General features: G+C 41.2%; 2 protein-coding genes across 13 annotated transcripts in view; one reads left to right on the forward strand and one right to left on the reverse strand.

Annotated features, from left to right (window-relative positions):
* LOC128022694 (synapsin-2) overlaps nucleotides 1-27746 on the reverse strand; it is a 113505-nt gene that overhangs the window by 20690 nt on the left and 65069 nt on the right. The window lies entirely within an intron of this gene.
* LOC128022709 (metalloproteinase inhibitor 3) overlaps nucleotides 16042-27746 on the forward strand; it is a 35237-nt gene continuing 23532 nt past the window's right edge. For 2 of the 12 annotated variants that reach the window (XM_052610510.1, XM_052610509.1), the window contains exons 1-4: nucleotides 16072-16291; nucleotides 17690-17766; nucleotides 17861-17957; nucleotides 18545-18663. In XM_052610510.1, the coding sequence (XP_052466470.1) occupies nucleotides 16156-16291; nucleotides 17690-17766; nucleotides 17861-17957; nucleotides 18545-18663 (429 nt within the window). In that variant the 5' untranslated portion in view covers nucleotides 16072-16155. Of the gene's footprint in view, nucleotides 16292-17689; nucleotides 17767-17860; nucleotides 17958-18544; nucleotides 18664-19135; nucleotides 19460-26815; nucleotides 27048-27746 lie in introns of those variants that run through there. The other 10 variants (XM_052610507.1, XM_052610513.1, XM_052610515.1 and 7 more) reach the window with 10 other exon arrangements.

Below are 27746 nucleotides of genomic sequence, written 5' to 3' on the forward strand. Positions count from 1 at the left end.
AGTTTAACCAAATTTCATAAACAGGCATCACTTGCATGGTCATTCATTTTTAAGCACCCATCAGTGGTACTTCATTTGGAAAAACTTTTTTTTTTGGTTGTTTCTTTAGTTCTTTAACTCGGAAGGTCTTATTTTAAGTCACAAATAATTCTTATGTAAATGTAATTTCCCAGTAACTCCCAAAGAATTCTCCATCATCATGGATGCTATTCCTAAAGGAGTAAAATAGTATCGGATAAAAAAATCTACTCAAGTAGTTAGTTACTAGTAACTTTGGGTCATATATATTGAGCCTATTTTTATTTAGATATATAGATAAAATGTATGTAATGTGTGTGTGTATAAATTTATATGTTTCATCAGCCTTTACTCCAATTTATGTAATTAATTATAAAACCCTGACTGTTTACTTAAGTAACAGATATAGATGTCATGCCATAAAATATTTTTAATTTTAAATATTTGACTTTATATTAAATGTGAATTTAACATTGAAAGTTAATGTGATATAAATATTGCTACTAATCTTTCATTGTTCAGAAAGAGAGCAAATAACATTTACATTATTAAAGATCATTTTCACTGACAGTCTAGAGTTCAATCACTCTCAGAAACTGAAATCACTGAAACTGTTAACACTGTGAAATCAATATCTTAATTATAGATTCGTACACACATCTGCACTTTGTTGTTTCTGACGAGAGAATTCGGCAGAAAGAGGTATTCAGTCAGTGAGCGAGTGCAGGAAGCACCGGCATTTCAGCGATGACTCATCTGAATGCCTCTGATTGGCCATTGCATTCAAAAGCTCAACAGAACCGTGTGTGATTGGTTATAATGCGCAATGCTGTAAAAACGCGTCTGTCTCTGGCTCACTTGCCAGCAAGCGATCACAGATCTGAATTTAGCAGCTGATGACTTACTGAACGTAGCTACTCGTACCGTTGTGATTGTATTAAAATTAATCAAATCTTAATCGACTATTTTTTGTCTTTTGGAAGTTGCATTCAACTTGGTTCCCTTCTGTTATAAGTCACACATACAACAAACTAATGTCACAGGTAGGCTATCGTGTACTGTAATCGAATGTAGCCCAAGTTATTGTTGAACAGTAGACAGCACACGCGGTGTTCATCTAATAAAGATCTCCATCGCAAGCAAATAATAGCCTTAGCAGATTTGCTTTCAATTCAGTGCAGTTCCATAGCACCGTTTTCAACGTTGCTGATGTTCTTCAAGGGGGGGTGAAATGCTATTTCATGCATACTGAGTTTTTTACACTGTTAAAGAGTTGGATTCCCATGCTAAACATGGACAAAGTTTCAAAGATTAAGTTGTACATTTGAAGGAGTATTTCTGTTCCAAAAATACTCCTTCCGGTTTGTCACAAGTTTCGGAAAGTTTTTTTAGAGTATGGCTCTGTGTGACGTTAGATTGAGCGGAATTTCCTTATATGGGTCCTAAGGCACTTCTGCCGGAAGAGTGCGTGCTCCCGTATAGCAGAGCACTGAGAGCACAACAGACTTCACTGATCAGAGCGAGAGCGTCGACAAATGTCACAAAAGAAGTGTGTTTTTGGTTGCCAGGGCAAGACAACCCTGCACAGATTACCAAAAGAGAAACAGCATTAAGGGACCAGTGGATGGAGTTTATTTTTACAGAGCATCAACGGAGTTGTGCAAGTGTTTGTGTTTGTTCCCTGCATTTCGAAGATGCTTGTTTTACAAACAAGGCCCAGTTTGACGCTGGATTTGCACATCATTTATTTCTTAAGGATAATACCATCCCAACGAAAAAGGGTCACGATCGTGTGTTGAAACCGCAGGCGGTGAGTAAAACTGCTTCAAATATCTCTGTGTTGTTAACTTAGCTATCGGCGCGTAAGCACATCAAGTAAACAACATGCGATGTTGTCATCAAACTGCACTTTCCACATGTACAGCTTAAAAAAAATTAAAACACACACGTCACGCCTCCAGCCTGGGAAAAATTGGTACAGACTATCTTTCTCTTATGAATATAATAAAACTAAAGACTTTTTGGAGTTATGAAGGATGCAGTACTACTCTATGGGTACTCAAGATTAACAGGATATTGAGTGAAAACGAGCATTTCACCCCCCCTTTAAACGTTACAACTCTGAGTGAACCGCTTCAGACGCTCAGCGCGTGCGGCAGGGAACTGAATGAATCATTCAAACTGATTCATGAACCAATTCACTCATTTGCCTATTGGTTTGATCAAGCCTTTGAACAGAACTGACTCAAAAGAATGAATCATTCGCAAATGGGCATCGCTCATTGCCCAGAGAAAAGTAGACGGCGCGTTTGGAATAAACTGAAGCATTTATAACATTTATTGCATTAAGATAAAGTAACGAGAGGAGCGTCGCCCACAGTAACGAAGTAAAAGTACAGATTTTTCCCAATAAATTTACTTAAGTAAGAGTAAAAGAGTCCAAAAAGTATTAGTTACCCCCAAAAATTACTCAAGTAAATGTAACGAAGTAAATGTAACTCGTTACTACCCACCTCTGATTTTAACATTTCTGTTCTGCGTTCCTCTGATATTATTACCGTTCTGAAACCGGTTTGGGAGGAAGAAATACCGGTTAATAACGTTATTTTTTAAAAACAATATTATTTGCCTATAATTTGCCTAATAAAAATAATGTAATAATAATAATAAAGTATAGCGTTTTCCTTATTTTTTTTAAATCATATTTATCATATTTTTTATCCTTTATAATTTTTTATCCTTAAAAATGAAAAAAATAGAGATCTAACGCTTACAGTTTACAGCTTGCACCAGATTTTGTACAAATGTAAGCTAGGCCTACTTAAAAAAATAAATAAATAATAAATTCTATCAACACTTTAAAAGTAGTTTTCAGATACTTAAAAATGTTTGCTGCACTTGTATAAGATTGCGTTTTGAGAGTTAAAAAAAAAAAAAAAAACGTAAGTCGTGGCTCATTGCATTTTATTAGCCCTATTACTTTCCGAAATAATGAAGGCTAAAATGCTTGTAGTCTAAAGAAAAATGTTTAAAAACATTATAAAAACAGTTATTAGTTTCTCTTCAAATCAAATCCTCTAAAGTTTAGGCTACAAAAACCTCAATCCAAAAACAAATTAATGTAAGCTGAAGCTGACGCCTACCTCTCTCATTGAATAACAAATGAATATAAAAAAATAGCCTAATGTTTGTAAACATTTTGTATATTATATATGTAAACATAAATATTATATATATATATATATATATATATATATATATATATATATATATATATATATATTAACCATGCAGAAAAACCTTTTTAAATAAATTGATAATTTACTGAAAATAAATAAATTACTTTTTAAACCGTTGAACTGATTATTAATCGGTCAAAATCAGCTGAACTGTGTTTTCTGCACTCAGAAACCGGTGACAGTGAACGAATCAGCAGAGCTTGTACGAGCTTTTTTCATCATTAAAGAGCCACACAGATGGGAAATCAGAAATTACCTGTGTTACAGTGTATGATGTAGCTGTCCATCAGTGTAAAAAATGTGCAAAGTAATTAAACCAAAAAGTACACGATTTATAAAGTTATTGGTTTCTAAAGTAAGGAGTCGACTCTGAATCGCTGAAACGAGTCGTTATAGATTTCAAATATTTTCCCCATCTCTATGTACGTCACTAGGAACACTTTGCTTAATAATCTCCGCCTACCGTCTTGGGAGAAACGAAACTCTGACCTGCCCCCCCCCCAACACAGACGCTGGTTGGTTGGTGTGATATCATGTCGAGGAGACGGTGTGTTTTTAATTGTAAAGGCAAGTTTGTTTTATTTTCACTGCCAAAGAATGAAGCTCAGAGGAACCAATGGCTAAAATTCATTTTTACCACAATACCAGAGCAGTACAACAAATCCTTGTTGTGTTCACAACATTTTACTGATGACTGCTTTTCTAATCACGGTGAGTACAAGGCGGGATTTTCAAAGCGTTTGGCCATAAAAGAGGGTTCATTACCAACTTTATTTAGACCAACGAGCATCTCCGAATCACAACGCGAAGTATGATTATGAAGTTATGTGTTTGTTTTCTCCCGAGGGTCTTATCAGTATGTGTGCTGTCTGCAGCCTTTGTCTGCGCTGGTCTTCATTTACAAACACGTCATTAAAATGAAGTTTAACAAGTGCTGCTAACAGATATTCTGTGATAAAGTAATCCATATGAAAACAACGCAATGTCCGTTTTTCACGTCTCCCTTCATTATATCTAATGTGACCACGTCCCCGCGCTGAACGCTCTATTCAGATTCAAACTGAAGCGCGCGGCGTGAATACACCCACACAGAAGAAAAAGCAGCGAGACTGTTCAAGTTTTTTATTTTACTGTTTGCTTCGCGATGAGAGAAATAAGACATAATTCACCCCAAACAGATGCTAACGCATAGTTTACCTTGGAGGTGTGTGCGGAACAACCAATCAAACCTGACTATGTTAGTTGACCAATCAGAACACAGTATGCTACCGAAAGGTGGGGGTTAAGGAAACTGAATCTTTTGAACAGCTTCGCGTGAACCGTTTGGGGATCTCTGAGAATTGAGGTAATTTTAAAATGATATTTTGACAAAATGACAATGTTTTTTAACCTTGGATGGATTTAAACCTATTGTACATGACTTGTGATAGGAAGTGATAGGAAGCTTAGAATTTTCATCTTGCTGGCTCTGTAAATCTTTCTCAGACGTTTCCATATGTCGAAATTGGTTAGCGCATCTATCTGTGCATGATGATGTCCAATGACTCTGGCGAGCGGAGCTTCTCAAAGTTGGGAATAATCAAAGGAGAGCTGCTGTCCTCGGTTGGGCAGGAAAGGCTAAGCATGCTGGCGCTTTAGTGTAGAGACCACGTGGGATGGATTTTTCTGTCCTTTTGTCCTGCTACCGCCTGCAAAATCCCGCGGGTAAAGTTTTTTTTTTTTTTTTATCCATTGCATATTCTGCCTGCTACTCTGTTATTTTTTCAATTGCCCTGTTGAATATAAATTTTAAAAAGAAACAAATGTTTTGTTTTATTTGCGTTTAATTAAATGGATGAAGGGAACAAGGAATTTAGAACATAGAAATACAGTAAAAAAGTAAGAAATGTAAATACAAAAATATACCTATTAGGCTATAGTATAGCCTAATGAATTATATAATAATAATAAACCTGGATTTATTTCATGTTCAATGGAAAATTAGCCTATGCTGCTTAAGAATGCCTTCTTTTCTTCAAACAATAATGAAAATCAATTTTCCTTAATAAGAAAATAGACCAATTTTAAATATTTAGCAAAATAAATAATTAAAAATAAACGGAATTAAAACAAAATAGTAGACTACGATTACTAATGCAGTCCGTGCAGGAATAGCATGTCGTTCACTGATGAGGGCTTCAGATTAATCTCTCTAAGTCTCTGCCCATTTATGCGACCGCAATTACTGAAAGACCTCTCCAATTGTGCGCTGGGAGCTGGAATGCAAAGTAACTGTCATGATTCTGCCTTCATGTCCTGACTTTTCTCTAGTCTTGAGGCAGGATCATGACAGACCCGTGTTTTGTGTACAAATGCCTTGTCTTTGGGCCATGTGCTTGTGTTGTCTCGTCCCCTTGCCCCGCCCCCTTGTTATCCTAGTCTTGTCGTGATTGCCGTATCTGTGCCACCTGTTGTGTCTTAATTAGTTCCCCTATTTAGATTCCCTAGTGTGCTCTGTCTTTTGTCGGTTCATTGTTCCACATATGTGCTTCTACATGTCAGCCTTGTGAGAGAGTTTATCCTTGTAACCCCCTTTAAGAAGTCTTTGTGTAACCGTGAGTGTTTATTTATAGTTAGTATTCAGAGTCTTCGTTTATCGTGTCTTGTAAATTAATTTAGTGTTTACCCTAGTCGTTTTCCCCCTCGTGGGTTTTGTTTTCCCCTTTTGTGTTAATAAATCCTGTGTTTGGTACTTCCTGTCTGCATCTGAGTTCATCCCAACCCCTCCACATAACATTAACCTACATGGCGTGTTACTTTGCTTAATCTCGGAAACTCTTGATCGCCTTTTCCACCACTGGATCTCTCGCTATTTCGAAATTCGGAATGGAATGACACTTCGCTGTCCATGGTTTCATCAGCATCCTCCCATTCCGCAAAGTCTATTTTATTTTAGTCTATTATAAATAAAGGTTTATAGTAATTTTATTTTGCTAGATATTTCCACTTTGCGGGAGTCCCGCGAATAACTTTATTTTCCCACCCCGCACACAATAATATCTTGCCGTCCGCATTCACCAATCAAATATTGTCCAGCGACGCGCTGGGTCCTGCAGGGGTGCGTTTCCCATACAACGACGTAGCTCGCAGATTAACCACCATGGTACGATGCATCTTTATGAAAACGAACAACCTAGTCACGACTGTTTCCCGAAACCATGGTACCTGTGTCGCAGATCCATAGTTCAACCTACAGTATTTTGGTTTTATTTTCTCTTTTCTTCGACTCGAATTACGCTTTTGAAATGATGTTACGTAGGAGTCGAGTAATAACGAATCATTTGTTTGTTCTGCAATACATTATAAACACACGGAGTTAAAAATATGCTCTTTTCTTATCCCAATGTCAATTTCACAATTTCAGATAAATACTATTTCTTATGTAATGTTGATCGGCTACTTAACCACAATTGAAAAAAGATGGGTTTTGAAAAACTGTGATGTACTGTTGTGGATTGCTTTTTTTGCTCAATATTTCCTATTTATGTTGTCTTGCCATTCTGATGTGTTAATGAAAATGACACCAAAACCCCAATTTTCAATGCTTAAAATTGCAGTTCTTTTCGAGAAGGTGGTGGAAAATAGTAAAGTCCAGCTATTTTCAAAGCTGAAAAATAGCATTAAAAACACTGACATAAATAAAATCTGGGCAGAAATCACTCAAAAAATAAACGATGCTGGATATGGACTAAGCCCAGACAAAGTCAGGAATAAGTGGAGGGACTTTGCAAGTGTGACAAAACAGAGGGCTGTGGCACGTAAGATGGAAGCAAAAAAGACTGATTAGGTATCGGTTCAGTTCCTCCTGTCCCTACAGAGGAAGAGACAGTTTTGGCCATCCTGGGGCCTGTTGCAATAGAAGGATCCTTGGAGATATGGATACATGTGCATCAACCAGGCCTTTGCCTTCAAAGTCCAGGCCTCCAACATCAGGCCCTCTCCAGTCTGGCCCTTCAACATCAGGCTTCACATCTTCACAGGGCAATAAGAAGAAACAATGCTTTTAATTCAGTTGTTAGCTACACTGCATTATTATGCTATTGGCAATTTATGGTGGTGTGGGTGATGGCCTAATGTGTGGGTGATGGAAGCATACATGACTCTTTTGTGTGGGACACTTCTGCAGTTTGCAGGTGGCTGAAGAGGGTACATGGCTTTGGTGATAGCTGGCTGCTGGAGACATGTCCTCTTCGCCCATACGTCCTGTCACCTGTGCAGCATCCAGCCACCACTGCAGTTTAAATTATTTGTTCAATCTGACATAATTTCTGTTAAATATTTGGTTTATTTGCTATGTATTAAATGAACACTTAAAAACATAAAAAAAAAAAAAACTTTTGCAAACAGTGTAAACCATCTCTCTCTCTCTCTCTCTCTCTCTCTCTCTCTCTCTCTCTCTCTCTCTCTCTCTCTCTCTCTCTCTATATATATATATATGTGTGTATTCACACACAAACCCATTTGTAGAGAGTATTCTATATTCTAATTCTGTAAAAACAACAAAATCACTCACTTATACTTATACATTTTTTGTTACTTTATTTAGGTACATTCATTTAAAATTAAAAATTAATTTACTATAAATGTCGGAAAGTCTTTTATTTCCTATCATTTTTTTTTTTAATTCTTTTTTTTTTGTACATTGTGATTAATATTATTTTATTCTTTGTTTCTTTTATAGACCACACACACACCCACACATATAACTGTTTGTACACCAATGCTTGTACCCAAACTACAATATTAAAGTTTGCTGGAAGAAGTTCTCCGTGCCCTTCTCTCTGAACGGAGCCCTGTCAAAGGAAACTGCCAGACCAGTATTATCCCATTCAGAGTGTCCCACTCTATCACATGGTCCTTCGAGCCGGATCTGACAGCTTTCTGGAGACAATATGGAGCCAGGACAACCATCTGGAGATCCAGCAGTGCGTTCTCGACCCCAGCGGGAGATACACATTTACCAGCATCCCTTGCAAACTTTGAAGTTGGGTACACACCGAGAGTCACAGTACCCCCTTCCACCGAAGCTGAGGAACTCGGAGCAGCAGCCCCAGCTCACGACATCTCCATCACTGATCCACTTCCACGGCCATCTGTGAGAACAGAGTCATGTCGATCCTGGGTATCTTCTCATCGTAGCAGACCAAGATCTCGAGCCAGTGCTGCCTCATCAACCAAGAGGTCCATTGCAGACGGGCTATCTGAGCTACAAAGTGCCATGTTGGAGGAACAGGTCAAGCGGATGGAATTAGCAGAAGTGCAGTGGCAGATCATGGAGCAGACGCTAGTGGACGAGCAGTGTACTTTTCTAGACAAAGAAGCCAGAGACGCCCTCTATGAGAAGGAGGATCTTCTCCGAGAACAAGAATGGCAGAGATGTCGGCTGGAGGAGAAAGCAGAGATGGCATACAAGAGTAAAGAGGTTATCACCAGGCATCAGATGTTGCGACGGCGAGAGAAAGAGAAAGAGATGGAATTGGCGCAAACAGCTCTTATCACGTCTTTCCTGAAGGAAGAAGGAATTGAGAGTCCCCGTTCCTCCAGGCCCCTAAGTGAATGTGAGTACAACCTAAGGTCCTCATCAGAAGCTCGGCCTCTCCTACTCCACTCACAAGATGGACATGGACTGCTCCATTCTACTCCATCTATTCATGTTATGCCACCAGTCTCCAGTGCAGTCATAAGTCCACCTGTCTCGACCAGTCTTACATCAGTCCAGCCCGCTCCACAAGTGAGTACTTATACTACTACTAGTGTACTCGCTCAGCCGCAGCCTACGTATCTTACCATGTTTCCTCCTCTGCAATCATCAACCCAGCTTTGCAGTTGGCTCCCAGATCAGCCGTGAGTGCAGTTACCTCATGTGCTCCGCCACTGTCAGTAGGACAGTATATGGCCCCACTTCGCCAGCCACACATGGTCTATAGCCAATCCCAGGTCCAATATGTGCCTCCACCCATTACACCTTTACACCCAGTGCTAACTGTCAGCTGCCAACACGCTGTCCTATCCTTACCCCGCCATGCCACCTTCTCCACGACAGGGCACAGCGCCTCTAGATTACAGGGCAACGCCGAGTACTGACCTCATGGAGCTTCTAGTTGCCACATCTTATGGCCTTCCTAGACCTACTCTACCTTACTTTACCTCAGGGAAAGACTCAGACTTTGCCCTGCTCAAGATGGCTTTGGACAATCTGCTCAATACACATGCTCACCTCACAGAGCAGTTCAAATATCAAGTCCTCCTCGATCACTTGAAACTGCCAAGCGCCTACAAGCTAGCCCAAGCCTACATGTACCATCAAAAGCCGTACACCTCAGCCCTCCAGGCTCTCCAAAATAAATATGGGCAACCGCGTCAGCTCGTGCAGAGTGAGCTGGGTGCCATCTTAAACTCGCCTCACGTAAGATCTGGAGATCCAGAGGCATTTGACAACTTTGCCCTATCAGTACAAGGTCTAGTTGGCATGCTCCACTCCCTCGAGGGTGAGAATGGCTACGAACTACGATGCGGCTCCCACGTCGACAGCCTGCTTAGCAAACTGCCTACTAACTACCGCGATGCGTTTGTGGAGTACAGCATAAACCGAGGCATCCTGAGGACCGGCACTGATCAGACCTACACGCTTGAAGACTTCTCTGTTTGGCTTCAGTTAAAGTCACAAGCAAAGCGCATATCATCTCGAGCCGCTCTGATGTTCCAAGACAAGCCAGTTAAGGGCAAAAAGAAATCCCAGGGTCCTTCATCCAGCGTGTTTTACAGCACTGCGAGTCAAGCTAAGGTAGCCCCTCCAGATCCTGCTTGCAGCACAAAGTCACCTAAAGGTAAACCCAGTGTGAAGCCTTACTGCCCGTACTGCGACGCCCGTGAGCATTACCTCAGCTTATGCCCCAAATTCAAAATGCTCACTCCATCAGAGATTTCCGCCTGGATTAAAGACAGAGGATGTTGGAGGTGTGGCAGGAACCATAAACCTGAGGCATGTACTCTCAAGAAGCCTTGTCAAGTGTGCAAACAGCAACACTTGACCGTGCTCCACGAAGTGTGTTTCCAAAAGGCTAAGAAAGTGTTAATGGTCAGTGCTGCTCCCGACACCATATACGTTGACCATCCTAGTCGTCCGCAGAGAGTCATGTTGAAGCTAGTTAAGGTGCGCCTGTACAATGCCAAGCACACTCTGGAAGGTTTCGCTATTTTGGATGACGGATCGGAGAGAACCCTCATCCTTCCCTCAGCAGTCCAGCATCTCCATTCAGCTAAAGAGCCCGAAAGCTTGCCTTTACGTACTGTCCGCCATGAAGTGATCCGTCTACAAGGAGCCACTGTCTCATTCGACATCTCCCCAGCTCATTCTCCCAAACAAAGGTACCACATCTTTCATGCCTTCACCGCTGGTGAGCTGAGCCTGTCTGAGCATAGCTATCCTGTCAAGTCACTCATGCGCAGATACTCCCATCTGCAAGGTCTTCCTCTCCCGAAGGTTGACAAGGTCCAGCCACTTCTGTTGATAGGCTCTGACTTTCCACATGTGCTTCTTCCCAAACAACCAGTCCGGCCAGGTCCTCCTGGGAGTCCTGTAGCTGTGTGTACTGCTCTTGGTTGGACATCGCAAGGCCCCGCCAACCTTAACCTCACTGGTGAGCACTCTCACTGCTACTTCACCATGTCTACTAACTCAGAGCTGCAACGGCACGTTGAACGACTGTGGGAAGTTGACATAACCCCGTATGCCAAAGCCAAGACTGTGTTCCGCTCCAAAGAGGATCAGCAGGCCCTAGAACTGCTGGAACAGCGCACAGTCAAGACAGAAGTGGATGGAGTAACAAGGTATGCTACTCCACTACTGAGGCGCAAAGCAAGCCTCACGCTCCGGAGCTACGGAGCACAGAACGCCGTCTAGCCAAAGACACTGCTCTAGCCAACACCTACGGTCAAGAAATACAGAAACTTGAACAGTTGGGCCAAACCTCTACCTCCTGACACAGCAGACAGCTCCACCGAGTCCTGGTATCTGCCGCACCACGTTGTCCACCACAACGGTAAGGCGAGGATTGTTTACAACTGTTCCTACCTGCACAATGGTCAAAGTCTCAACAACTGTTGCCCGGTCCGACCTTAGGTCCTACTCTCCTCTGTGTACTTCTTCGGTTCCAAGAACACAGTGTGGCTATCAGTGGTGACATCAAAGTGATGTTTCACCAGGTTCGCCTGCTACCAGAAGACAAGCCCCTTCTCCGTTTTCTCTGGAGAGGTATGAAGAGGGAGGAGGAACCAACGGTGTATGAGTGGCAGGTTTTGCCATTCGGGACGACATGCAGTCCCTGCTGTGCCACATACGCCCTTCAGCGGCATGTGAAGGATAACAGCAGTGGTTATGAGGACATCCTACACCTTGTGGAGACTGCCTTTTATGTGGACAACTGTTTGACCAGCGTCACGAACGCTGATGAAGCCAAGACCATTATCAACAGGATGCGTAAACTGCTCTCAGCTGGAGGCTTTGACATCAGGCAGTGGGCCAGTAACACCCCCACCGTTGTTGAGCATCTTCCATTGGAAGCGAAAGCAGCAAGCACCGAGTTGTGGCTCTCTCAGTCTCGACAAGATCCCGAAGAGCCAGCCTTAGGCCTTCGCTGGAACTGCCTTACGATCGCCTTGGGTACCGCCACAGACCAGTAGAATATTCACAGCCAACTCTGAGGAACGTCTACAAGGTGATGGCAACACAATACGACCCCCTCGGATACCTAATTCCATTCACCACACGAGCGAAGATCCTGATTCAAGACCTGTGGAGAGTGGGAGTTGGCTGGGTTGAACCGATCAGACCAGAGGCTCTGCTGGATATCTGGACACAATGGGAGAGTGAACTAGTCCATCTTCCACAAGTGGAAACTCCCAGATGCTATGTCCCATCAGTAGCAAACACTGGGGCACCGAGATGAGAGGCACACATCTTCTGCGACGCCTCTGAAAGAGCCTACAGGGCCATCGCTTACCTCCGCACCCAAGACAATCAAGGTGAAGTCCACATTGCATTTGTGATGGCTCGGTCACGAGTGAGCCCTCGCAAACAACTTTCCATGCCACGCCTCGAACTGTGTGCTGCTTTAGCCGGAGCCCAGCTGGCTAAAGTCATTATGATAGAACTGTCACTCCCTTCCCAGCAAGTCACTCTCTGGACTGACGCGATGACAGTATTAATGTGGCTCAATTCCGACTCGTGTCGCTTCAAGGTCTTTGTAGGAAATAGAGTTGCAGAAATTCAAGAGCTCACTGAAAACTCGACCTGGTGGTATGTCCGCTCCACTGACAATCCAGCTGATGACCTTACTCGCGGCAAACCCTTGCTCGAGCTCAGCCAGCCGAACCGGTGGAGCCAAGGTCCACCATTCCTCCGACTACACCCAGACCCCTGGCCAGTGCTTCAGTTAATAGAAGCCCAAGAAGCTGACTAGGATGAACTTCGGAAGATATCGTTCTGTGGAGTCACCACCTGCTCTCCAACCACGACACTCAGGTCTGATATAGACAACTGGGACAGTCTTCTCAAGGCTACCCATGAGAGCCTTCACGGGGGGGCTGATGACCAGAGCAGCCCCACCATGACAGCAGCTGATGTCCAAACAGCAGAGCTACATATCCTCAGACAAGCCCAGAGTGAGTCCTTCCCTGAAGAGGTGGAAGTCTTGCTGCTGGTAAGTCCATATAGAGACTGAGTCGCCTGCTCATGCCTGCTCCAGAGTATGATGAAGCTGTTGGCCTTTTGAGAGTGGGAGGTAGACTACGCAGAGCAGAAGATCTTGACCCAGATGCGATGCATCCTATCATCGTCACGAAGTTGCTCATTAAGAAATATGATAGTGAACTGCTACATCCAGGTCCCGAGCGGGTTTTCGCCAAGATGAGGAGAAGATATTGGATCCTCCGGGGAAGAGAGTCCATCAAGCATCATCAGCACGGCTGTGTTGAATGTCAGAAATGGCGCGCTACTCCAGTGGTCCCTCGGATGGCAGACTTACCCCCTCCCAGACTCTGCTTATACAAGCCACCTTTCTGGTCGACTGGAGTCGATTGTTTCGGTCCCTACAATGTCAAGGTGGGCTGGCGCACAGAAAAGCGGTGGGGTCTGATTTTCAAGTGCATGACGACGAGCTGTATGCATCTTGACCTACTGGAGAGTATAGACACTGATGCTTTCCTGATGTCTCTCTGCCGCTTCATTGCCCGCCGCGGAAAGCCATTTGAGATCCTGGCTGACAGAGGAACCAACTTCCGAGGTGGAGCTGCGAAGCTTCAAGCCAGTTTTGCTGCTTTAGAAGTTCCTCTTCAGGAACAGCTGGCCAGACAGCAAATCGAGTTCCGTTTCAACCCTCCTGGCTCTCCACAGTTTGGGGGAACGTGGGAACGAGAGATCAAGTCAATTAAGTCAGCTCTCCAAGTCATCCTTCAGGACCACACTGTCGCTGAACCTGTGCTGCAAACTGTGATGATTGAAGTGGAAGGAATACTCAATGCTAAACCACTTGGGTACCTCTCCTCCGATGCTGCGGATCCGGATCCCGTCACACCAAATCTACTGTTGATGGGACACCGTGACGCATCACTTCCACAGGGTGTCTATGCATCTAGTGACCTTCTCAGCAGAAGAAGATGGCGCCACAGCCAGATCCTAGAAGACCATTTCTGGTCCAACTTTATCCGTCGCCATCTCCCGGACCTTCAGAAGCAGTCAAAGTGGCACAAGGACACAGACAATCTGGATGCTGGCCAGGTGGTGATGGTGGTTAACTCGCAGCTACCCAGAGCTCAGTGGCCCATCGGGAGAGTAGTGAGGACCTGTTCCGGTTCGGATGGACGAATCAGGGCAGCTGAAGTTAAGATCAAGGGACAGACCTATCTACAGCCAGTCGTGCGCCTTGTGCGGCTGCCAGCCTGGGAGGATGAAGGTGACGCCAACTAAGTAGACTTTCCTTTGGGATTCAAATTTATTGCTAAATTTGGGGGCGGCTATGTCGGAAAGTCTTTTATTTCCTGTCATTTTATTTTATTTTTATTTATTTGTTTGTACATTGTGATTAATATTATTTTATTCTTTGTTTCTTTTATAGACCACACACACACCCACACATATAACTGTTTGTACACCAATGCTTGTACCCAAACTACAATATTAAAGTTTGCTGGAAGAAGTTCTCCGTGCCCTTCTCTCTGATCGGAGCCCTGTCAAAGGAAACTGCCAGACCAGTATTATCCCATTCAGAGTGTCCCACTCTATCACAATAAAAATACTGTAATTTGAGTGTTAACATTTTACATGTAGTGAAAACCTCTAACACACTGTTTTACCAATATTGTTATATGAGACATGTGTATTTTGGACTGTTTTTAAATTAAAATTAAACAAAGATAACTCACTTGACAAACTCACCGTTTCTTCTCACAAACGAAACAATGGCTGTGTTCTAATCGGCAAGATTAATGCTTTCAGAGGGCAATTCCAAAGGAGAATAATCGCGTTGGCCACGCTGCTAAATAGTTTCAAACTGAATTTGTAATAATAATAAAAAGGCGATTTATGTGATAAACTTAAACCACAACTTTAAGTCTTTTAAATCACTCAAAGTGGATGGTGAAATCTTCTAAAGGAATAGGGCACAGGGTCGATAACTCTGAATAGCACACAGCCCGGGTGCGGCGCAATCAATGACGTCGACACAGCAAACTAACGACGAACTATGCCTCTAACCACAGGTGGAGAGCTGTCGTTCCAACGACACAAGTTTGCGATGCAGTTTGCGAATGTTCGTTTGAACTATGGTTTCGGGAAACACCGAATCGTTGAACTACATTGGTAACGACGGAACTTCCAACCATAGTTGGCTAAAGATGCTTTTGGGAAACGCACCCCTGAATGGATTAGCGCTCCCTATGATTATTATAAAGCTGTCGTTCATTTCAGTTTATCGCAGTCTCACAAAAATCTGTTTAATCAATGGAACTTTAGTACTGCAGAATGAATCTCTTATTTACATCATGTTACACTTTGTTTGTTATAACGAGAGACTAGTTGATTCTAACTTAAAAAAAGCATCGCCACTCAGGAAATCAACAGAAAATGACGTTTATCCAATTTCTAGACCAAAGTCCCTTGTCTTAGCTTTAGCTGATCTTCTCTTGCTTTCGTTTTGTTCCCTATATCACTCCCGTAGAACTTGCCCAGAATACAGTTATTTGCAAAGAAATGGGCAAACTTAAGAGAGAGAGAGAGAGAAAGAGAGAGAGAGAGAGAGAGAGAGAGAAATTACATTTTTCCTATGTCCCTTTGCTATATTCGATATTATTAGCCTAAGCTGGAAATAGACTGTTAACATATGGCTGTGGTTTTCACACCTCTCCATGTATCTGACACGCCCACTTCAGGCCTCGCAGTCTCCACTAATGAGCTGATGAGCTGACTCAGGTGTGATAGATGAGGGAGACATACAAAATGTGCAGGTCTGGGGTACTCCGGGACGGGATTACGAACCACTGGCCTACTGTAAGGGCATAAGATGACTAAAGTACTTTTACAACTTCCCTTAAGAAAATGAACCATTGTTTTACTATTGAAAAACATGGTAATCACAAATTACACAAAATTATTTTTTTATTTGTACTTTTTTTGTACTTTACCCACCAGAACGCGATTGGGTGCATTTTGTTGTAAAACCTGGCAACCTTGTTAGTGAGGTCAGATGGGCGGGGAATATAAGAGCTCAATAAAATGCTACGATTTAGAGATCTCTAGAGAAAGAACAAGAAAGCTCTATCTGGTCATTACCTTAAGTATATTGTTTAATCTTGTGCTGTGAGTATGAGTGTCCCGCTGTCTGCTGCTGTTACTCTAGGACTGCTGTTCTTCCTGTCTGTGGGACTGAATGAGCAGGTGGCCGAGGGCTGTAAATGTCTTCAAAGACACCCTCAACAGGTGTTCTGCGAGTCTGATATTGGTAAGTTAAACGCATGCGTAGCTAGTTAAATGGGAACCGTTATGGGTGCCATATGTGAACCTGTGAGTTTCATGCTGAGATAATGGATGGAAGGAAATTGGTTTTATTGTAAGATGCTTAAATTCTTTTGTGTGATTTCTGAATGCTTTGCTATAGAATCAATCAGACAACTATAAATAATGTCATAGAACTTATAGCTACAAATAGATTTTTATGACCAGTGGCTATAGTGGAATTTGGCAGGTGGGGAAGCCCTCAAAATATTGTGTATGTACAACATTGAAAAGTTACTATTCGTGGGACAACCTATTGATCGTATAGAACCTATCATGGTATAGAAATAACTTTTGGGACCAGAGTGTCACTATGGCACCAAGTATCACAATACTTGGATTTTGTTGTTTTTGTTTTTTTATACAGACTGCCTTATTCCGTGTAATTATTCATGGACCTTTTTGTCCCTTTCAATCGTGACAAGCTGGAGTGCTAGCCAACTATCTTGCCGTTAGCTTTGAGTTAATCACAAGGTTATGGTAGTTTTGCATTCTTAAATTGGTTCTTATTTTAATATTGTTTTTAAATTTAGTTTTAGTCTCAGTGGTTTTATTTTGCAAACACATTTCTATAGTTTATGTATCTTCGTAATAAAATTTTATTACGAATTATAGTTTAGCAGAGCAAACCGAACACTTTCCAGTGAAGACCAAAGCAAGACATTTAATTTCAAAGTTTAATGTTTTGCACAATTAGTTAACTCTTGTGCAGACAAAAAAAACAAACCCAAAAGCAATTGTTTAAATAACCAGGGGGTGCTATTACTTGATGCGGTAAAGACTCCTTCAGATCAGAAGCACCAGGTTCGCTGCAATTTGACAGTGCACATGCAGCTTTCTTTTTTAACTATAGCCTACCATCGCTCTATCATTGATATTAATGAATCTATTTATTTATCTGACGTGCTGGAACACTTTAAGCCCTGGTTATGACTTATGCTGGGTGTGATGGAAGATAATGTAACTAGTGTAATTCCTGTTATGTAATGAGTAAGTGCTTTTGAAAGCAGTAATGAATCATTAAAATTATTTGGTGTAACAAGCTCATCACTGGAGAGTGCTGTGATTGAAGCCTGTAATTTAAGTAAATTGTAAATTAAACTTTCCTTGTGTAGTGTCCTTTTATTTAAAGGGATGGTTCATCCCACTTAAATTTTTTTTTTTTGGGGGGGGGGGGGGAATGAGATTAATCGAAAAATATGTATTGGTGTTTCCCAATGGGCTCCAATGTTGTTTGTTTCCCTCTTTCACTGTCCTTTTTGGGTTTAATCTGAAAACTTTAGATATGAAGTATGAACCTGTATCAGTTTCTAAAATTAACGGTCACCTTTGACTTGCCCATTAGTGATTCGTGTGAAGGTCACTGGAAATGTGGCCGGCACTCGCCCCGACTTGGTTGCATACAGTGTCAAAGTTATCACGGTGAGAAAACGTACCTGAAATTTCATTCTACGTTTGCCTAGTTGTTTACAAGTGGTGTGTGTGTGTGTGGGTTTTCTCCTCTAAATTCATTCAGAAGTACAAGCCTAACAATAAGAAGGCAATTTGGGTCATCTACTCCGATAAAACCTCATGTGGCGCTCATCTGGAAAACGGCGAGTATCTGCTGTCAGGTAAAGTCATTTACTATCTAAAGGCTGAGTCTGAGTTGACATTGAACACCCTGATGCTGGTTGTGAACCTCTGTTGAGGCTGGAATATACTTCATGTTATGGCCTGATCTGCAGTCTGGAGGAGTCTGTGCATGTCCGAGCCAGTCTGCAGATTTTGGCCATCTGCGTTTAACCTTTCACAGTGACTTAAACCAGTCCTCTGAAGCTAAAAATTGACTAGATTATCACGCATTTGATACGGAATCGATTTTAGAGCACATTTTCACATGTATGTCCTAACAACAAGAGATTTGTGTTTGGGAGGAGTTCAGAGTCTTGTATTCCAACCGGATGAATTTACCCTGTTCAATTTTAAAAGCATTTGAGAACTTGATAACCCCATTCATAAGTAAACCGCAATTGTCCTCAACGTTACACTCCTCAAAGAAAAGGCTGAAATGGAGGACCTCAAACCTAAAAACTGTAATGAATCTCAAAGGAACATGAGGGCTTAATGAGTGAGGACATGTCTAGGTTCAAACTTGCATGTACAGTTCTAAAAAAAACGAAATGTACTATGTGTATAAAAGTTAATTATCTCCCCCTAGGACGTGTTGTGGATGGAGTGATGGTTTTTGGTTTATGTGACCTTGTGTGGCGTTGGGACCAACTCTCCTCCGTTCAAAAGCGGAACCTCAACCTGTATCGGACTGGCTGTGCCTGTGAGGTAAATCAGATGCTATTTTTACAATTCCCCATAGTCTGAATTATGCGGAGTTCAGTGCTTTTGAAATCCAGTGGTCTTTTGCCAACCTAAATTGTCATTTGAGTGTCAAACGCATACTCAAAACCCTGGGCTCAGGTCATTTTCTGGAAGTTTTGTAAAGGATCTTAAGACATCAACAAATTTGACCAGGACGTTCCAGATGCCATGGTGGAAGTTCTAAGCACCCCTTATGATTAAACTTGTTTTGTAGAGAAGAACCCAACCATGCAGAGCTAAGAGTCAAACAAGCTTCAAGTCTCCAGATCTTCCTAAAACATGTTGCATTTGCTTGCTTTGCTTTAATACTTGTAGCCCTTGCATTAGCCACCAACTGCTATCAATGATATTGACTTGTTTTTCTAGTAAGACCGCTGTAGTCATTTTATGAGCATTGGGATATTGGGAAGTCTTCTCTAAAAACTGATCTCTACAGATTACATCCTGTACTGGAGCGTCCTGTTTGAACACCAAGCATCAAAGAAAGTGTCTGGTAGGAGTCAAGAACTCAATCAGTCTTGGTTATGAAGAGGCTCTTCAGGCTGTTTGCCTCCCAGGCAGACACGGCTCCTGCAGATGGCAAAAATGATTGAAGTGACCACAAATGCTCCTAAATTATGCTCTGAAGACCAAGTACATCGGCCACTTTGGACATTGGTTCTTCAGAATCCTTAATGTTCTTGAATTTAAACTTTACTGGAGCTTTGCAATGCAGTTTTGATTGAGATGCTGTTAAACCATTAAACTGTTTTGCATGTAAGTGTCGGTGTATTTAATGGGATCTATAAGTGTATAACTGAGGATCTTCTTGGTGCCAATGCTTTATATCCCAGGGGGTCACTTGAACCCACAGAAACCACATACTAGCTTGTTTGCACAGTGTCGAGAGCTGATAATGATTTTCAGTTGTTATACTGAAATTGTGTGTGTGCTGCATAGAGGGAGTGCTACTGAGATTAAATTTTTGTACTCTGATCGAATGACCAAATTAAAATGGTTTGTTCTGGGGAAAAGTCAACTTCAATTTATGTTTGTATTTCACTTACATGGCCTGTATATCAGGAAATGGGCAAACCTTAAAGCAAATGCTAAAAGTTATCTCTTGCAACTGCACTTATTCATTTAGCAGACGCTTTTATCCAAAGCGATTTATGAGGATAGTGGAAGCAATCAAAAAGAGCAATGATGTAAGCTATATAACAAGTGTCTCAGTTAGGTTAACAGTGTAAGTAGCATGGGTTTTTAAATTAAACAGATAAAAAAAATAGAGCAAGCTAGTGTTAGAGGTCTTTATACACAAACACGCATTAGGGATGGCATGGTTTGCTGAAAAGAATCCGAACCGTTCGGTTCACCCCCACACGGTTTGGCACGCGCTGGGACCGCGGTTCAACTTAAATCTGATAAAGCATCTGTAATATGGTGAGCACTTAAACTAGGTTCAACTAATATGTTTCTGTTGATGGATGCGCCTTCTGGATTCCCAGACATTACAATAGCGATGAGGGAAGAAAAAAAAAAAATTCACTCTTGTCCATTGTGATTGCAGTATTCTGGAATATGAGCAGTCATTTATTAAGAGCCAAAGGACGCGTGCACGCAGTGAGGAGATTTGTGCATGCACGCAAACCCGCGCCTCAGAACGCGTGCAAATATAAGCTCTCTCTGAAGTATTGTTTAAATGGACAAATTCATACAAAAATGGTTAAAATACCCGTCTTGGTAAGTAGCTATCCTACAGCAGACATAGCCAGCTGAACGTAGGGCTGCTGTATCAGTGCACTCTCTTAAAGTGACCGTCTTATTTTAATCGAACAGCAACAACTAAGAAATCACTCACTGCTCTTGATTAAAAAGCTTTTATAACTTTAATAAAGAATATTTAATTTATACAGTCCAATATGCAATGCTGTTTTACATTTGATTACTTTATTCAATTTCTGTACCTAAAAACTTATGCTAGACCTGCCTAAAAAAAAGAAAAAAGAAAATCACTGTTTATTGTTTGTATCTTTATTATATTTATTTGTGTTGTTGCTTGTAGTTGGATAGAATATTCTTCTTTTTTAATTGAAAGTATAGTTTTTACATAAACATAGCACATACCGACAGGGCCGCATTAAGACTATAAGGGGCCCCTGGGCTTTACCTCTTGAGGGGCCCTTCCAGGGTTCGACAATAAGGACTGCCCGATTGCCCGAGGCTAGTGTGAATTACGCTCAGGACAGTAGACGGAACGGTCACTTTTGGCCGATCGGGCCAGTGCTGTAGGGTGTGCGTTAAATGTAGTCTATTATATCGTAATTGTTGATTTAACGATCTGATATTATCAAGTATGCATCTCACTTTACAAAAAAACTAACAAAAACACACCCATTCTGTGCACGCATGCACTATGTGATGTAGTCTAGTAGGTTATTCTCGTGCACGTGATTTAGTCTTAATGCATCAGAATTCAAATATGCCCCTGTATATATTTCATATTTATATAATTTAATATCTATGTTAACCAATATTACACACAGAGTGCCGTTTTTCTCCAAATATAAGCATGATTACAAATGTGATGATTTTATTCAGTGGACATTTTAATAAACAAGAACTCATTATCAAGTGACTTACATTTTAGACACCAAATCATATGGTTCGCTGTATTTCGCAAGCGAAGAATTATTATAATCCACAGCTTTAGTGTGGTTTTTTCATTTTAATTAAATGTTTACATTTTTTCTTTCATTGGATTAACATTACAGCAGCTAGTAGCTAAATTAGGCGAGGTCACTTTAAGAGACAAAAAAAGCATCCAATATAATACATATACGATTTTTTTTCTAAACTGTTTAGTAATATAAATATATATTTTATGTATATGTCGGTACAAGAGCAAAAACACCGTGGAACACCTCCTTTTGCAAAGGAACTTTGCAAAGGAGAGCTCGGTTCAGTGTTGCTGTCTGTGAGACGCGGCTCTCTCTTCACGTGCGCACCAAACACAGCACGCGAGTAACCAGCAACTCTATTAGGCTTTACTGCGTCTTGTGTTTTAATGCTGTTTTAAAGTATTTTTAATGGTTAAATTGGCAGGTGGGAAGGCTTAATAGCACGTGAAAATTAAACGCTTTCATGAGGACACGCAGCAGCGTTCTGTCAACTGTCTTGAGCATCTTTTTAGGCTGACCTCAGTTGGTTCAGTTAAAACTGTTGGTTCAATGTTTTTAATGTCCCCTAGATGACCACCAGGACAAGACCACAGGAAACAGATGATTCTTCTGCACAATCTGACTTTGCTGCAGCCTGGAATTGAACTCCTGGTTTCGTCTGGTCAGAGGAGAACTGACCCCAACTGAGCCTGGTTTCTCCCAAGGTTTTTTTCTCCATTCTGTCACCGATGGAGTTTCGGTTCCTTGCCGCTGTCGCCTCAGGCTTGTTTAGTTGGTGACACTTAATTTCCAGTGATTGTGTTGACTTGATTGCACAGATACTTTTTAAACTGAACTGAGCTGGATGAGTTCAATGATGAACTGCCTTTTTGCTTTATTGACACACTAATTTCCTATTTAATGCTGTTCAATCGCTTTGTTACAATCTACAAAAAGGATCATTAGGAACACCATACCAATACTGTGTTTGACCCCCTTTCGCCTTCAGAACTGCCTTAATTCTACGTGGCATTGATTCAACAAGGTGCTGATAGCATTCTTTAGAAATGTTGGCCCATATTGATAGGATAGCATCTTGCAGTTGATGGAGATTTGTGGGATGCACATCCAGAGCACCAAGCTCCCGTTCCAGCACATCCCAAAGATGCTCTATTAGGTTGAGATCTGATCTGGTTACTTTAATTTTTCTCTAATTTCTAGCTTTTAATTGGCTTATAAATATATAATTGTTGTACAATATCAAATAATAATGTTTTGTTTATATACTACAAGCATTTTGTTTCATCACATAATAAGCCGGGATAGTTTCTATACTGTAATAAATGCTATTTCAATCAGCACTGCATTGTTCATAAACTTTATTTATTACCTGCTGGATACCAGAAAAACACAAATAAACCATATATTGTCTTAATCGTAAATGTAATGTTTTCAAAAGGTTCTTTCTTTTTTTTTTCTTTGAAAACAACCATTTTCATACAGCGATACCTAGATGCTTTTGCCATGTTAAGGGATATTTTGGTATGACTTTCTAATGAAGAATCAGATCTAATACACCCTACTGCACCCTCCTACAATACTGTATACCACACGCTGCACCTTGAAATGATAGTTCACCGACAAAATGAAAATTATGTCATTAATAACTCACCCTCGTGTCGTTCCAAAAACGTAAGACCTCCGTTTATCTTGGGAACACAGTTTAAGATATTTTAGATTTAGTCCGAGAGCTCTCAGTCCCTCCATTGAAGCTGTGTGAACAGATCCCACCGAAACGTACAAAAATACGTATGAATTGGTCTTGAGATAGCGTTGCAACCCGATCTCACGGCAATTTGTACATTTTTCACAAGGTGGCTTATTCGTACGAATTCGTACGACCACACTCCTACAAATTACTATATCAAATGATATAAATGTATACATTTTCTACTCCCGTATCTTGAATTTTGTGATCATTTGAAATTTACTTAAATAGGGCTTGGGCGTCATGATGTCATTACTTGGCGTGACCGCCACGTTGGTAGCCTCCTTTACTGCTACTCGGACTGCTGTGCAGTGTTTAGACATACTCCCACTCATCCGTGTGTCTTAATTTGATTAATTAAAAATCTATTTCAACCATGGTAAACCGTTGCTGTATTGTGGGGTGTAATAGCGCAACATATAATCGCCATGGGGAAAATAAAATGAGAATCGATTAACTTTACACCACTTTCCAGCTTGGAGGCGCGACCACATAGACCATAACATCTGAATATTCATTTATATAGCTTAAGTCAACATTGAAAATAAGGGAAATTTATTGGGTTACTCATCCAAAATACGGGAAATTTCAACATTCATCTTTTTGTTGCTATCCCTCTGCTGACATAAAAAAATTGAACTTCAAAATTGCTGCATTAACTAACGTTAAGCGATTTGTGAAGCTAGGTCTAACGTGACTTTAGTTACAGATTGGCGTGAAATCATGCTCTCACAACAACCAATCTTAAAAAGCCCAACATCACGCTAAGGTTTCTTGCAAGTAAGCAAAACGATGATTTGAAAACAGCTGTTTCGCTGGAAGGACAAGGAGTAGCAACAGGACAACAGCACAGAGACTTGACAGGTCTGATAGAAGAGCTAATGGGATATTTTACAGGAAAATACCCATCCATTTGTGAACTGTACATGAGATTTCAATGACTTGTAGCTTCAGAACTATTCTGAAGTGTAGGCGCTCACAAAACAAACAAGGTAGCCGAAGATATCTGTAATGCAAAAGTGCAGCAGCAAGTCTCCGTCGGTACTCCACTATTTGTTGGGAATTTCATATGGGTCCAAACCGTTAATAGTGCTAGTCTAACCTCCTAAACTTCATCACGCACTGTGTCTCTGGCACTTAACATAAAATACTATGACTTGGATGATACACAGTCTATTAGTCAAAGGAAATCCAATTTTAAATTTTTTTTACTGTACCCATTTTATGGCCCTTATATTACATATTTAAATTAATGCAGATTAAAGGAATCTCAGGAGAGACCGCCCTGATTGTAAAGCAAAACTGGGCAGCGTTCAGCCCCGACAAAACGTTGCACAACGTTTTTTAAACAGAAACGGTGATGCATTGAACACACTGTTCTGATGATGCAAGAGTTGCAACTATGGCAGCTGAGAAGGCCATTATTTGTGTTTCTTACCTAATTCAGACTAAAACACATCTATTTAGCCTCACATACTGACTTTATTTGTAGTTCATATACCCTGGATTTTCTCTCATTTTTAGGAAAAGCACTTCATTTCTATACCAAATGTCATACACTTGCAATGAAGTTAAAAATATAAACAAGTACATCATTATGTTGATATCCTATACTTTTACAATAAAACTTACGACAAAAAACGTCTTCTAATATCCTCAGTTGTTGCGTATACCAAGCTGCAACGAACACATTTGTACATTATTTTCCTTGAAGCCATTGTGCAAGTTCACTTTAATTCCGTGCTTTATATGTTGCTGCTGATTGGACTGCAGTTCTGACACACCCACCAAACAAGAGACAACGCATCTCAAACAGACAGTAAAAGAAATGGACACAGCGACCCCATTGGAACTCAATTGAGACAAGCGAAGCCCATTTTTAGCGTTTTTTAGCACTTCCGTTTCTGACGCGCAGACTCAAACTAAGCTTGATGACATCAGCAACCTGTCTGACAGATGTAAATCTTCTAGTAGCTGTGCGTGCAAACTGCCATCGTTAATCTTGCAGAGACGGCGAGCTTGAGCGGGGAGTTCTTTGGCGTGAGTGAGCAGGAGTAAGTATTCTGATTAATTATTTTGTATAGTATTTTAAAATGTCACGCCAGTACGCCATATTAAGTTAATTGCCTGCGAGCCTCTCCTCCTGTATGTACGGTAATGCGACAGAGAGATGAGTGGTTATGACGCAATCGTTTGTCAGGGTTTGGCAAGGAGGAACTCAAGTGCAGACAGAAATCCAGTTACACAGAGGGTTTATTAACAAAAAGGGGAAAAAACTAAACCCACGAGGGGGAAAACAACGGCTAGGGCAGAAACTAAACAACTTAACAGGACAGGATCGACATGATAAACAAACTCTTAAACACTAACTACAAACAAACACTCATGGTTATACAAAGACTTCAAGGATTCAGGAACATATAGAGACACCCACGATCTGGTAAACAATCACATGTAGGAACAATCACAAATGTGGAACAATGAACCGACGAAAGACAGAGCACACTAGGAGATCTAAATAGGGGAACTAATTAAGACGACAGGTGGCACAGATAGGACAATCACGACAAGACTAGGATAACAAGGGGGGCGGAGCAAGGGAACGAGACAACACAAGCACATGGCCCAAAGACAAGGCCATGTGCTTGTACACAAAACACGGGTCTGTCATGATCCTGCCTCTAGACTAGGGAAAAATCAAGGACACGAGGGCAGAATCATGACATTGTTAGCCTATTTTTTACAAAAACTGTTTCTACGGGGCCATAATGTAACATAAAAGGTAATGGAGCCCATTATACATTGTTGTGTATCTTTAGAAATAAATAATGGACAAATGGAGTCTTTAAACGCCTCAGATGTAAAGTTATTCGCTGTCAAAGTGACGCCAAAATGAATGGGAGTCAATGGGAATGCTAACGCAAGTGAAGTTCTGCTAAAAGATGGCAGCCCCCACCCGACTTCAACTTCCGGTCGAGTTCCTTGCCCCCTGATCTCAAACCTCTTTGCACACCGGTGCACGCAGTTTCCAGGAAACATGTAGACGTTCAACCCGGAAACCATAGCAAAACGTTGCGCACCGTTTTGAACTTGAACATGCCCCTGGTGTCTATAGCGAGATCGTGCTATGATTGGTCAGCAAAATGTGGCTGTTGTCTGATTGGCTTGAGTAGACGGTGGGTGGAGTCCATTTATCTGTGGATTGTCAGCATGTCTTGAATTTGCAAATGCACAGGAAGCAATTCACAAATAAATTCCAGGCAAAGTTGTGGTTGTGACATAAATATGCATTTGTGAATAAGTTTTTTTTTCATTGTATTTATTTGTGAATTTAATTAATGTATTTATTTGTCTACATGTTTAATGTTTGTTAATCGCTTTACATTTATATACGGATCGTAATCAATTTATTTGGATGTAAGCAACAATTCTATCTCCATACACACGTATTGTCAAACTGGTGATTTTTCTTAATTTGATGGTGCTTTTTCTATTTCTATGGGTTTTCCTAAGTTGCCACGTGTTTAATTATCTCGGCCACCGTGAGGTGTGGTTCATGAGCAGTGTTGCCAAATCCAGAATTTTTTTTTTTTTTTTTTTTGTACATTACTCACTGGATGCAATTGGGCAAGTTTTGAGTAGCTTAGGCGTTTTGTTGTAAAACCTGGCAACCTCGTTAGTGAGGTCAGATGGGCGGGAAATATAAGAGCTATATAAGATGCGATCTAGAGATCTCTAGAGAAAGAACAAGAAAGCTCTATCTGGTCACTACCTTAAGTATATTGTTTAATCTTGTGCTGTGAGTATGAGTGTCCCGCTCTCTGCTGCTGTTACTCTAGGACTGCTGTTCTTCCTGTCTGTGGGACTGAACGAGCAGGTGGCCGAGGGCTGTACTTGTGTCCAAAGACATCCTCAAAGGGTGTTCTGCGAGTCTGATATTGGTAAGTCATCGCATGCATGGCTAATTAAACAGGAACCGCTATAAATGCCATTTACAAATCTAAAGGTCGCATGCTGCTTTGAAATAAGAAACTAGACGTTAGCTTTATGGAGAGCAGTGTTGAGTAGTTACTAGGGTTGCACGGTTTAGGCTCCAATGCTGGTGTTGCCATTTCTTTTTAAAACTGTAGTATATAGGCCTAGTACTGCGGCTCCTTCGTAAGTAATGTGGAGCAGTCGCTAAAATGCTTGAACACCTGTGCCTTCAAATAGACTAGCATTTTTTTTTTTTTTATCCTGTCGTCTTTTTGTGGTGCCCTCGTTAATGGCGCAAAATACTGTGTAATATTCGCGGCTTACACCGGTTTCACACTGGATGAGCGGGAGCCGCAAGTTCGCATTGCTTCCACACTGGCAGCGTGCTGCAAATAGAGTATCGTTCACTCGGTCACGTCCTTCGTGTTTTATCCAACAACTCTCATCCTTCGATAAGCACTAACACTCGTTTAACGTGCTATATAGTGACGTCTGCTTGGTAATCTCAACTAACTACATTTTTAATAATTCAAACGAGCCAAAAACTCGTGTTTTTGTACATCCTAAGGAATTATATTCGTTTATTTTCCCTGCGCTGAATGTCATGTGTGGTTGGGGAAAAACGTAACCTCTCACTCTCACATCTTGGTGACATTTTATTTCGT

The sequence above is a fragment of the Carassius gibelio genome, chromosome A11 (genome assembly GCF_023724105.1).
Source record: "Carassius gibelio isolate Cgi1373 ecotype wild population from Czech Republic chromosome A11, carGib1.2-hapl.c, whole genome shotgun sequence".
Lineage (NCBI taxonomy): Eukaryota > Metazoa > Chordata > Actinopteri > Cypriniformes > Cyprinidae > Carassius > Carassius gibelio.